This window comes from Sprattus sprattus (genome assembly GCF_963457725.1).
Source record: "Sprattus sprattus genome assembly, chromosome: 10".
NCBI lineage: Eukaryota > Metazoa > Chordata > Actinopteri > Clupeiformes > Clupeidae > Sprattus > Sprattus sprattus.
Genome location: NC_137908.1, coordinates 22,350,638 through 22,365,130, shown reverse-complemented (window position 1 = coordinate 22,365,130; position 14,493 = coordinate 22,350,638). Strand labels below are relative to the sequence as shown.

At 40.8% G+C, this 14,493-nt stretch overlaps 1 protein-coding gene across 2 annotated transcripts in view; it reads right to left on the bottom strand.

Annotated features, from left to right (window-relative positions):
* rnf123 (ring finger protein 123) overlaps window positions 1-14,493 on the bottom strand; it is a 95,341-nt gene that overhangs the window by 10,470 nt on the left and 70,378 nt on the right. For both annotated transcript variants that reach the window (XM_080845726.1, XM_080845727.1), the window contains exon 38: window positions 4,673-4,767. In XM_080845726.1, the coding sequence (XP_080701852.1) occupies window positions 4,673-4,767 (95 nt within the window). The remainder of the gene's footprint in view (window positions 1-4,672; window positions 4,768-14,493) is intronic.

Here is a 14,493-nt window from a genome sequence, read left to right as displayed (position 1 = left end):
CGTGCTCTTCTTAAAGGAGCCGCACCATTTTACTAAACGTTCTTGCAATGTCAATCATTTCATTTAAATATACTTATTGGCGTTATTGTGCACGCTTGTGCGTTTAACAGCGCTTGTTTGTGTGTGAGAGCATTTAACTGTTGATGCCCCAGTTTAATAAAGCCAGGCTATTCATAAAGAAACGTACGTCAATGTGGCATTAGTACTATGAACAGTAGAAAGAATCCTGAAATCTTATTTATGGCTTTAACTCATCAATTATTAACTTTCCTTAATTATTCTTCTATACATCTATACTAGACTTCTCTTGTAACAAATACTTTCTCAAGACGTATATTGTGTTTCTTTGGTGTTGGTTTATTACTATATTTATTTAAATGTATGTGTGTGTGTGCTTTATGTTTTCAGGGAGAAGAAGAATAGTGTGGAGAACTACTTTTGCAAGAAAAACTCAACCCCCTGCACCCCCCAGGAGGCTGCCATACTTACTGACAGCATCTTAAACATGATTGTGAAAGACATGAGGCCGATTGCTGTGGTTGAGGGCGAGGGATTCAAAGAAATGTTGACCACCTTTGAATCAGGTTACACTCTGCCCTGCAGGCGCCATTTCACAAGTATGATGGAGAGGAAGTACGAAACTTCAGTGGAGAAAGTTAAAAAGAGACTTAAAATGGCCACATCCAAAATCTCCCTTAGCACTGATGCCTGGACCAGTATGGTTACAGAAGCCTACTTGGGGGTAACTTGTCATTTTATTGATGACAGTTGGGATCTTGTCTCCATCAATTTGACAACAATGCCAGTTGAAGAACGCCACACAGCAGAAAACATTGCCTCCTGGCTGGAGGATGTGGCAGAAAAATTTGAAATTCCATTTAAGAATGTCCTTGCTATTGTCCATGACAATGCACGTAACATTGTGGCAGCTCTCAGAATCCTGGAAGAGAGGTTTGGGGTGGTATCCCATCGGTGTGCTGGGCATACACTCCAGCTGGTCATCAACCATGCAATGAACAACCCTGTGATTGACGAGGCACTCTCAGCTACACAGTGCCTTTTGAAGCACATCAAGAAAAGTGAACCAGCTACCACTAAGCTAAAGCAAAAGCAAAAACAGATGGGAACAGTTGAGCATAAACTTATACAGGATGTAGCCGTCAGATGGAACAGTTCATTCTACATGATCGAACGTCTTTTAGAGCAGCGATGGCCAGTGGTTGCAACGCTATCAGATCCAGAAATCACACAGCGTGGAAAACACTATCTTGACCTGAAAAGTGATCAATGGATGCTTCTGGAGGACCTGGTAGAGATGCTCATACCCTATGAGCAAGCCACAGTTTTCCTTAGTGGTCAGTCTTATGTCACAGCATCTGTTCTGCCCCCCCTGCTGAATGGTCTCCTGAAATCCACACGAAAGAAAGCATTCGATTCTCAAGCCATGACCTTTTTCCAGACCAAAGCAGATTGTCAAGGTGGCAGGAGGTGTTTGCATTTCAAGAGGATGGGGAAAATGTGTCCCTCATTGCTGCTGCACTTGATCCTCGTTTTCGGAAATTGAAGTTCCTTCCATCAGATGTGGCTCTCAAACTACAATTACAAATACAGACTGTTGCTCTTGATATGAGAAGGAACCAGAGATTGTTACAGGCAGCTGTGGGGCAGGGAGAATCAGCAAGCTCCCCACCAAAGAAGAAGTCCTCCTGCTCTTTGTTGGATACTTTGTTGGGCACAGATTCTGAGGAGGAAGCTGGCGATCAAGAAGACATGGAGGATAATGATGGGGACAGTGAGACAGCCAGGAAAGAGGTGCTCTCGTATTTTGGGGAAACCCCTGTCCCAAGGGATAGTAACCCCCTTACATGGTGGAAGGAGAATGCCACAAGGTTCCCCAACCTGGCTGCTGTAGCCAAATTGTATTTGTCCATACCTGCCACATCAACGCCATCTGAAAGGCTTTTTTCAGTGGCTGGAAACATTGTAACCAAGAAAAGGGCAAGCCTGACTCCTGAGCATGTTGAAATGCTTTTTTTTATTGAAAGCTACCTCTGACTGAATGCGTTATTTTGTTCATCCTTATTCAATTTTCAATTTTATTTTGGAATTAAAGGGCAAGCCTGACTCCTGAGCATGTTGGAATGCTTACGTTCCTCCACACAAAAATAAGCTGGTTCTTTGTCTTTAAACATGTATTCTGTTTTTGAGTGTTACAGACAACATTTTTATGACCTGGTTAGGTGATTTTCTTCAATTTTCTTTTTTCTTTTGGAATTTTGAAGAGCAATAAACAAACACATATTGCAATGTCAAGGGATTCATGTTTTTTTCCCCAGATGTAGAAATCAACAAGTATAGTAAATTGCTATTAGTGAATTAATGGGGAGATAATCGATAATCGAATCGAACTGAAAAAATGAATCGTTAGATTAATCGATGCATCGAAAAAATAATCGCTAGATTAATCGTTTAAAAAATAATCGTTTATCCCAGCCCTAATTCTGAGTAAGACTTGTTTAAACACAAAAAAACAAGCATGTATAATGTATTTAAGTTTCTTTGAGAACTTTGAAAAGCGCTATATAAATGTGCTGCATTATTATTATTATGATGCAACAAAATGGCCTTTATAGCCTTTAATTCAACATAATCCTACTTACAGCCTGTGCACAGAATGAACCTTACACTACAGGTACCATGCTGAGCTGCAAAACATTAGCAGGAGATGAGGTTGTTCCTGATTGATGGCCAATACAATAATGAAAGCAATGATGGTGAGCGCTCCAAGGATTCAGTCATGGCACTCAGCCTCTCTCTTTGCCATCAACAGAACACTTTTTAGGCTATTTTTTCAATCGGATCTTCATGTATTCATGTGCTGCAAATGATGTGATTGAATGTATGTGTTCAGTAAGCCCATTCATGTAATTCATCCAGTTTGTTATACACATTGCATGTTATTCAAATGGAATTATTATAAAAGCACATATGTTGTGAGAGGTAACTGATGCGAAACAGACATTTGTTTCAAGAGATTTCCAGACCTAGAATTATAACATTTAACTTTTGTGTGGACATCAAATCAGATTTAGAGTACATATGCCACTATAAAAAAAAAAAAAATTCCTTCAGGCATCTTGATAATGTAAGAGTGGTGAGCAGCCCATTGTGTGTGTCTGATGACAGCACAGCAGCATTGGATGTGTTGCTCTATCAGCTGATGAGCTCATTCCTCCTTTTCAAACTCTCTGGAACTGCTGTCGGGTTTCTTTGTGTATCAATCCATCAATTTCCTCCACCTCTGATTGCTGTGCACAGATTGATGTCCTTGCTGCCTACAGTTTAATGCTGCTGCCTGTCCACTCCCGTTAATGGACCAGCAGCTTGGGAAGACTGCTGTGTCAGCACCATTCCCTGACATACTCCCTCCCTTCCAGCCCTTTGTGTGGCTCTCAAAGCCACTTCCTGGCAACAGAGGGCACTCAGTGGCTTTCCACAGCAGGAGATGACCATCGAGATACTGAGCTCCCCAGAGATTTAAAATGTGTCATTTCCAGAGATAGCATCCCAAGAACTAAGGGTAGAATGATATTTACCAGGAGACCAAAAGTGTTAAAAGGGCTTTACCTATGGCACTGTGCATCCAGGAGGAGCCCAATACCGCTTTGATGAGCTATGGTTGGAAAATAAATAAATACCTACGGCACCAAATCAATGACTTTCTTTAAAGCATCATCTTATGTTCCTCACTTTCTCATAATTATGTTTTCAAAAGACAACAATTGTATACAACTGTGCTATATCATATACTGGTAGTATGGTGTTTTCAGACTCTCACCCACGTGAGCTCTACTGACAGGCCATTACACAACAAAACTACTGATCCTCACACACACTCCCCTGTCAAGCACACAGCTTTCAAAAACTCTTTACTCTATTTTCTCCATCCTGGCAGTAGGCAGCCGTTCCCAGCAGAAATTGACCAGATCTATGTCAAATGAAGAACAAGCCACAGACAACACAGTACGATGTCGTTTCATATCCTTCCTGGGTGGCAACCTTAGTAATATAAAACTAGGATCTACAAGTCCCATGTAGGGGACAGAGTATCTGAATTAGATGAATCATCAAAGGTCTGAAGATGCAAAGTATATATAAGTAGGATTCCACAATTTGTGGCTGGCTAATATCCACTGAAAACGACAAGTAGCTGTCAAATAACAAAATAACTAGTAGCTGCCTAATATCCAATAGTAGCTGCCTCATATCCACTGAATATAATGCATATATTTCAATATTCCTGCGGCCAGTAGGACCACTGTATAACCAATACATTATAGTACTGATTGTTTACAATGCATACTGTTTGGGGAAAAGCCAAGCCAGCACAATACTGATTTCACTGTTGCACACATGGCATGTTTCTGAGATATACACTTAACATTTTCATTAGCAATCTTAGTCTTTGGGCATATTGTTTGAAATAATATCAATCTTAGTCTTTGGGCTAAATATAGTTTGAAAAAATATCAAGATGGTATATTTGCAGCTTGTCCTGGGGCTTGATATTTGACCAGAGAGAAGACTACGCTGAGATATAGGAGTCTTGTTGTTTATCTTCAAATACACCTTATATTCCAGACACATCATAAAAACGTGACATCATACTCACTGCTGTACTGGCTGCTGCCTGCTTAGATTCCTCTGTAAGAAAAGCCAACATCTGTTCCACCTTCAGTTCCTCTTCTGCACTGATGTAGTCAGTGTCTAGAAAATGAAACACACAAAAAAACACAAAATGTTTGTCAGCAAGCCCTTGACTGAAACAAAGGCCAAATCCCAAGACTAAACGCACTGTCAGACACAGACCGGAATATAATGAATGAGCTGGCAGCACATATTCCTGATGCCTCTCATCAACTATCATCATAACAATGAAAACAGGGGATAAACCTTTGTCCTCAATAAGCGGACGGGTAGGGCAAACAACCCTTCAGTTACAGGGGGTAAGATGAGGATGGGCTTAGAAACATAATAGATACCGATTCCATTATCAAGGCATCTTTTCAAGAGCAATGCCAAAAGGGCAGCCCAGAGACCACCACTGATTTATACACTGCAGGCCCTTCACTGTACCGTAAAAAAATAGCCTTCCGTCTTTCATCTCATTTTCACATCAATGGTAAGAAAAGTAAAAAAAAAATATGTGTGCATATAAAAGCTCATATTGTATTTACACTGTATTTTTTCTTCTCGCATAACCTCCTTGAAGCTGGCAGCCAAGGCTTGAGGCTAGGCTAAATAATTGGATTGGCATGGCCGTAGGGAAGGATCCACTTCTGTTAGAGCTCATCATCATGCTGCCGGGCTGGGAGAGCAAGGCTGATAATTACTGCTCCCTGAGAGGCGCTCCTCAGCCGTCACAACCCACCCAGCACCCATCCTCTTCTCTCAATTCCTCCAGCTGTTATTCCCTGTGTAATTTCACGCTTGTCTAGTCCCAAAGCTGCCAAATGTGCCTTGACACTGGACTCATCTCAGTCACAACTAGTGATTCTGCTGGTTGATTAGAGACGCTAGAGGCTGACGATGTGTGGGGAAATCTTGAATGATCTGTTTATGGATAAGAGATTTCCCTCAATCTGGGAGCAGTGACACGTCATGCCTACACAGGGATCTTTCTGGTTGGAGACCCATCTACCAAGAGCGGAATTAGAAGCTACAGCATAGGACAGCGTGTTACTGTGTTTCTTATTAGCATTCGAATAAACCTCAACTAGGGACAGTTCCTTCTATATTTCTATTTTGAATCTCTCTTTCATCTGGCAAAACACTGCAGCATATTGCTGATGACAACTCCAAGTCAGTTGTGTCAGTTGAGAGGACAGAGCCCTTGGTACATAATCTCATGAGGCATGCAATGGAATGTCCTGTATTTCTTTCAGTTAATTTCTATTTTTCCCGAGCTGAACTAAAGGCTCTTCATCTGCTGTCTGAGCCCGGACAGATGGGTCCAATCACACATATTCATTAAGTGTTTGCCGATTTGTCAGCCCATGACAAATTTAAAACAGCATTGTCAGCATCCTTTTAAAATTAATGAATGAGGGTGTGTCAGTGGTTCTGGCCTTGGGACCTACAATTTCCTATGGTCATTAGGTCGCGACCCACTTTTTTTTACATTGAAGAGAACCTATTTTATTTCTCTAAAATAACACTGCACATATGATATTACATTGGCATTTGCATTAAAACATTCGATAATTGGCAAAATACTCAAACATTTCATCCATTTAGATTTGGTATCATACAGTATGAACTGTATGTGAACACTGCAAATAATATGAGGTGGGCCTACTGCTTTTTACATTGACCAGATTTACAATAAAAAGACCAAAACAGGCTGTTTTAACAATTCAGCAAATGAGGCCTAGGCTGTTTTAGGGTCATACATGAGAGAACTTGGGAAAATATTACTGCACCTATGATATTGGCATTTTCATTTAAATATCCATCGGAAAAATACTCTTAACATCATATCCATTTAGATTTGACATATGAACTGGATATGAACACTGCAAATAAAATGAGATGGACCTACCTCCTTTTACAATGACCAAATTTACAATGAAACTTGAACAGGAAGTTTTAACAATGAGCATATCAGGCCTAGGCTGTTTTAGGATAATAAATGAGAGAACTGGGGATGCTTTTTGGATCTGATAAGAGACTCAAAATCAGGCACTATGGTAGACGGAGCTACACGTAAATCATGTTCAGTGTCCAACCTTTTTCTTTGCTTGGACTTGAGCTGGACCAGAGTGGAGAATCCACTTTCACAGAGATAACTAGTGCTGATGGGCAGTAAGATTTTAATTGCACGTATAGCCAAGGAGGAATACTCAGCTGTGACACTGCTGCACAGAATTGAGAGAGGCTAACTTCTCCAAATTTCTTTTTCAGCGTCTGGTCGCATGACAGCTCAATTAGCTGATTCTCTTCATTACATGGCAATGCAACGCTTTTGAGGTCGATGCCAACGGGATCGGCATCCACTGTTCATCTTCACTCGATGTCTCTGGGAAGTAATTATGAAACCGCGACTGCAGTTTCCAGAGGTGCGCCGTAATGCTGCTCTTCAGGGCATTTTTGTCCGTGACAGTGTCCAGCTGAAGTATTTCATGGTGGCCGTTGGGAAACATGTCCAGCCTGTCTTTGGACACTCTGTTAGACAGGGGTGTACTCACTTCTGTTGTGTACTGTAGTATAATTTACATGATATTCTTCAAAACAGTCAAGAACAAAAAGTCAACCTTGGGGGGTCTACTGAAATTTTGGAAGGTTGTGCTCCCTCCCTTTATGTTGTCATTCTCCCACACTCTGCACAGATATCAAGGATCAGGAGAGTTCCCAAACCATGAAAACATTTATTACCTTCTGGACCACATCTGTTTCAAATTCACTACCCCTAAATGATCAACTTGAGAATGGCTCTCTGACAGTCCCCTATGTCTCCTGCATGGTAGTAATTACTGTAATGTAGACATATAATGCACCTGTATAATGAACACTGTAAGCAGGATGCTTCAGTTGCTTATAATACCTGTTTGCTGTGATATTTATAGCTTTTTACGCTCTATTGTTGATTCGCTAAATAATCCTGTTAATCACATACAATGTTGATATAGTTATGAACCCATTCAAAAATCGTAACTATAGCAAGCTATACTCAAAAAACTGTTCATGGGTACAGTGGGGAAAATAAGTATTTTAACCCCTACCGATTTCGCAAGTTTGGCCACTTGCAAAGAAATGTGTGATCTAGAATTGTATTGGTAGGTGTATTTTAACAGTCAGAAACAGAATATCAGCATTTTATAACATTTATGACTTTATTTGCATTTGATGCAAAACATAAGTATTTGAACCCCCAAGCAAACAACAAGAATTCTGGCTCACAATGACCAGTTATATGCCGAAGAAGCACACAGATTAGTCCTCAATAGGTCTAACAAGGTACACCTGATCTCAACTGGTGACGTTTATAAAAGAAACCTGTCCAAAGAATCATACTTCACACCTTTAACCTCACCACCATGGGCAAGACCAAAGAGTTGTCCAAGGACGTCAGAGATAAGATTGTAGACCTGCACAAGGCTGGAATGGGCTACAAAACCATTGGCAAGCAGCTTGGTGAGAAGCAGACAACTATTGGTGCAATTATGTGTAAATTGAAGCAACACCAAACAAATGTTAATCGCTCTAGGTCTGGGGCTCCGTGCAAGATATCCCCTCGTGCGGTATCAGTGATCATTCGAAAGGTGCGGAATAACCCCAGAACTACACAGTTCTTGTGAATAGTCTCAAGGCAGCTGGGACCACAGTCACCAAGAAAACCATTGGCAACACACCACGCCGTAATTTTTTGAAGTACTGCAGCACTCGCAAGGTCCCCCTGCTCAAGGAAGCGCATGTACAGGGCCATCTGAAGTTTGCCATTGTCCACTTGAATGATTCTAAGGAGGATTGGGAGACAGAATGTGGTCAGATGATACCAAAATCAAGCTCTTTGGCATCAACTCGCCGTGTTTGACAGGGGGGGGGGATGCTGAATATGACCCCAAGAGTACATCATACCCACCATCAAGCATGGAGGTGAAAACATTATGATTTGGGGCTGTTTCTCTGCCAAAAGTACAGGACGGCTCAACCGCATCAAGGGGACTATGGATGGGGCCATGTAATGTGGAATATTGGGCTTGAACCTCATTCCCTCACTCCCTCCCATTGAAAACGCAACCTTAAAGATTTGGAGAGGATCTGCAAAGAGGAGTGGACCAAAATCCCTCCTGAGATGTGTGTATACCTGGTGACCAACTACAAGAAACGTCTGACGTCTGTGCTTGCCAACAAGGGTTATTCCACCAAGTACTAAGTCATTTTTGTCAGTCAGTTTTGCTAGGGGTTCAAATACTTATTTTTTGCATCAAATGCAAATAAAGTAATAAATGTTATAAAATACATTTTTCTGGATTTTTTTGTTGATATTCTGTTTCTCACTGTTATACACCTACCATTACAATTATAGATCACACATGTCGTTGCAAGTGGCCAAACTTGTGAAATCGCCAGGGGTTCAAATACTTATTTTCCCCACTGTATGTATGTATGTAATGTTGGTGAAGGGGGTGGGGGGAGAGAGGTGAAAGGGAAGGAGAGGGTGTGAAAAGAGGTGTGATGGAGAAATGGATCAGAAGAATCTAATTAAGACCTGTGAGCTTTGTTCAAGACTTGAAGCTAAGGGCCAGTTTACACGAACGCTGGATTGCCTGAATCTGGAGAGAAATATCTCCATTTACACGGACAGGGCGGATTAGGTCACTGAATCTGCATACTTTTGAATCGGGGTTCAGAGAGTGTGCAGATTCGAAGCAGCACATTTTCTAATCTGAGACTTTATAACAGCAACAACATAAACTAAATAATATGGCGTGGCGCCATCGCGAGTGGCAGCCTGTTTTGGTATCACCGTTTCCCTACTTTCCCCCCCCCTCTTTTCGCGACTCACATTATTACACTGTGCTTAGTTGTTTGAACTGGGATAGTGCGCTGCTCTACCTACATGTGGATAGTTTTTCGTGGTCTTACTTAGCCAGTTGGATGTCATTTTTGAGACCAGCCTGAACATCAGACACGACCGGCATTTTTTAATAACTGAATTGGTTGCCATGGAGCAGTGAGTGTGGCAGCCTGTTTTAGCAGCTCTCCAGCTTAAAAAAAATAAGGATTCCTATTCCTATTACCTTGCTGCTATTACACCTGAATTTCCCTAACAGTATTAAAACAAGTTTATCTATCTATCTATCTAAATCGATGTTGTTAGGAAAGGGATGACATTAACAAGCCACACTTTAATCTATTACTGTTTAATCTATTTGCATCACACCATTGTTTCAAAACTGGTTTTTAAAAGTGTCAGCAATAGCCTATATGAGCAAATCTGACGTGAAAAGATTTTTTATCACAGATGGAAGTTTCAAAACAGATACTAACAATGTAAGATGTACGATTCCCAGATGAGAAAACTTTCACGAATGCCAGAATTGTCCCACGAACTTCGTAAGTTGAAACTTTACAATAGTTATGAATTATTAGTTTATTTACTATATCAGTATGCTACTTATGCATGCATATCCCAATTGACCGTTCCTGAAACTACTCCCTAAAATTAGCTTGTCCAATCCTACCTTATCAACCGCTACTACAAGAAGAGGGTCCGACAACTTTGAGGTCTGAGCAGCATTGTGAAACGGGTTCCTACGGGACTTGTAATTTTTTTTTTTTTTTCCGCATTTCCAAAACCCAAAACACAGCAGGAAAGGTGCCGGTTGTGGATTGTGTGGATGTGCAAACGGTCAATAGGCTACCAAGACAAATGATACAGTGGGGAAAATAAGTATTTGAACCCCTGGCGATTTCACAAGTTTGGTCACTTGCAAAGAAATGTGTGATCTATAATTGTAATGGTAGGTGTATATTAACAGTGAGAAACAGAATATCAACAAAAAAATCCAGAAAAATGCATTTTATAACATTTATGACTTTATTTGCATTTGATGCAAAAAATAAGTATTTGAACCCCTAGCAAAACTGACTGACAAAAATGACTTAGTACTTGGTGGAATAACCCTTGTTGGCAAGCACAGACGTCAGACGTTTCTTGTAGTTGGTCTCCAGGTTTACACACATCTCAGGAGCGATTTTGGTCCACTCCTCTTTGCAGATCCTCTCCAAATCTTTAAGGTTGCGTTTTCAATGGGAGGGAATGAGGGAATGAGGTTCAAGCCCAATATTCCTTGGCAGAGAAACAGCCCCAAAGCATAATGTTTCCACCTCCATGCTTGATGGTGGGTATGATGTACTCTTGGGGTCATATTCAGCATCCCCCCCTGTCAAACACGGCAAGTCGAGTTGATGCCAAAGAGCTTGATTTTGGTATCATATGACCACATTCTGTCTCCCAATCCTCCTTAGAATCATTCAAGTGTGCAATGGCAAACCTCAGATGGCCCTGTACATGCGCTTCCTTGAGCAGGGGGACCTTGCGAGTGCTGCAGTACTTCAAAAAATTACGGCGTGGTGTGTTGCCAATGGTTTTCTTGGTGACTGTGGTCCCAGCTGCCTTGAGATCATTCACAAGCTCCCCCTGTGTAGTTCTGGGGTTATTCTGCACCTTTCGAATGATCACTGATACCGCACGAGGGGATATCTTGCATGGAGCACCAATAGTTGTCTGCTTCTCACCAAGCTGCTTGCCGGTGGTTTTGTAGCCCATTCAAGCCTTGTGCAGGTCTACAATGTTATCTCTGACGTCCTTGGACAACTCTTTGGTCTTGCCCATGGTGGTGAGGTTAAAGGTGTAAAGTATGATTCTTTGGACAGGTTTCTTTTATAAACGTCACCTGTTGAGATCAGGTGTACCTTGTTAGACCTAATGAGGACTAAACTGTGTGCTTCTTGGGCACATAACTGGTCATTGTGAGCCAGCATTCTTGCTGTTTGCTTGGGGGTTCAAATACTTATTTTTTGCATCTAATGCAAATAAAATCATAAATGTTATAAAATGCAGTTTTCTGAATTGTTTTGTTGATATTCTGTTTCTCACTGTTAAAATACACCTACCAATACAATTCTAGATCACACATTTCTTTGCAAGTGGCCAAACTTGGGAAATCAGTAGGGCTTCAAATACTTATTTTCCCCACTGTATAGGTAGGCTACCCTCAAGGTCTGAATTTAACATCCACCAAGTGCCACATGTGTGTGTGCATTTGATGTCTACGTTTCAGAAGCCTTTTTCATTATTATATCAGCATTGATGGCTGAGCACCAGTAAGATGAATGTTACGTTAGCTGTAGTCCTGTCAGACAACGATAGCTGCTTGCGTAACCTACTAATTAGCGTTAACGTTATTTCAGAGGTAAGCACGTGAAGGTCAAAGCCCTCAACAATAGCCTACATTTGTTGTTAGTGATGAAATTGCCATGAAATTGGAAGCAGTTGTAAACCATGAAACATCCAGGATCCACACCATTCGCATTGTGGTTTCTCGTGCTCAATACAAAATATAATTATTTTTCGCTTAACCTTCAATCTGCTCTGCCCACTGATTTTATTATAATGTGTTACTATGCAGATTAAATGTAGGCTATGCAGCTAGGCTATACGTTGCTAGTTGGATCTCTACTCTTGTCTTTTGTCACTTTATATGCATGCTCCATGTCTTCTTCTCCATTTTTTTCAGTTATCTGAACCCCCGTTACAGCGCCACCAACAGGCCTGGGAGATATACTACAGCAGATTCAATCTGATCCACTCCGTTCATGTAAATGCAAATTTTTCTGACAGGGCTCTGGGATCACGTGATACAAAAAAGTACCGGATCCAAAAATTACTCTGGTTTCAGTCAATTTAGGGTTAGTGTAAACGTGGCTTAAACCTTGGGACCATGGAGATCTTTGGTCCACATAGGAACAGAGAAGCCGGAATGTATCCCCTCCTCCACAAAGAGGACACGTTTTGCCATGTGTACCCCAGCCATACTTTATCCCACAGGTCAAAAGCTCCTCAGCACACATTATTTTTTATCACTGAATTTTTAGAATAGCACTTCTGTGTTTTTGAGGTTCAGTGTGATATTTCATGTGGATTCTGGTAGACTGATGAATGCTTTGCAGGTCCCTAAGACTCCATGGAAAAAAAACTTTTCATCTAGGCTTCTCCTATATAGAAAACATTTGTGGCTAGCACCATGTATACCATAGTTATGCCAACCTTTGGCTGCTGTCCAAATGTGATGGGGGTTGATTTTTAATTGCATGTCAGCCTAACCCCAGTGTTAACTCAGTAATTGCCAGGCCTCTCTATGGGTACAAAGGCATACAGAGCAGGGGCAGAGCTATAATGAGTAACCTACTCAAGGCTGAACAGAAAGCTAAAAAGATGTCCATAATCAGGTGTATGGAACGTAGGGGCTTTACCCATAGCAACCATCCATTTAGATCTAGCAACAGTAGTTTTTGCTGTCACTGTATAAAAAAGACTCAATACGTGGCAAAAGTAATTCTACAAACATGTTTTAGGGACACAAACTTGGACATTATATCCAGAGATGAATAAATGTCAGTTTAGGAAACATGGTATGGTTATATAGAATGGGGTATCTTAGATGGTGGCAGTTTGAGGTACATTATTTTTGTCTATCTGAATGGTCATGGTCCTCCGGGATTCCTTGCACAATACACAACTTCTGTATATCAATCCTACCGGAACTTCATTAAATAACATGGGGGATTAAAAATGTTATCAGATTACTGCATTAAACAAGCATGGGGGAGAGCACTATAAGAATACTGCATTCTAGCATCTTCTGGAAGAAGAGGTGGCTGAGACACTGCAGCAGAAGGACATGGTCTGATATATAAATAAGTCAGAGGTTCTGGTATCACGTCATTGATTTTTCTATCCCATTACAAGCACTGTTTTGCTGTAATTTGTAATTTGAGAAAGAAAGATAAGAAAGAAAGAAAGAAAGGAAGAAAGGAGAAGCGACAAGGAGCATAAAGAAACGACATAGAACTTTCTAGAATCCATTTACTGTGTGTGTGTGTTTATGTCTGTGTGTTTGTCTGTTGGAGAGCCATTGTTAAGGTGTGAGAAGAAGAGAAAAAGAGGAAAGACAACATGCATCCAAAAGCTTCTCTGTGTATGTCTTTTCATTGGGGATTGAAGGACCTTGTGTTATGTTTACAGAAGCTCTTTTCAGCTACAATATACCCTTCGTGGTTGTAAGTGAGGCTTCCCAATAAAATATTCATGCTTAAACACATGAAAGAGGGTTATGTTTCAGTCTGATTGTCTTGGCCCCTGAACGAAAAAATACTCAAAGCTAAGAAGGGTGAAGGTTTATCCTTCCACAGAACCTGTAACCTAGAAGACTACACTTCAGACTAAATCTGAGCTCATGAAAATCATAAAGGATAGATTTATTTGGGAAGTGGTTCTGGACATTATCGTTAGGTAAATAACATACAGAATTTACTTCCTCATGACACAAGAATACAATTATTCTTGAGAATAAATTCACAAACATCTGACAGTTTGGTATTCCCTGTCACCAGCTCTCAACTCATAAAATGATACTGTAGGTACACTTGGGATTTCACAGATACATTCATTCATTGTTTGCAGTCTAAACAATAGACTGGCGCTATTAATGTTTTGTGCAAGAGTGGCAAAAGTGTAGCCTGGATACCAGCCTGAACTCCGCCCACAATTTTTTTGGTCTGGGAGATTCAGTCTGGACTTGAGCTAGTTGGGAGAGATTAAACGTTTCAGAAAATTTGAAAAAGCAATCTAAACCAATCAAATTGTAAGGGCGGGCCGTATACGTTGATGGACAGATGACCTGATGATAGATAGAATATACATCG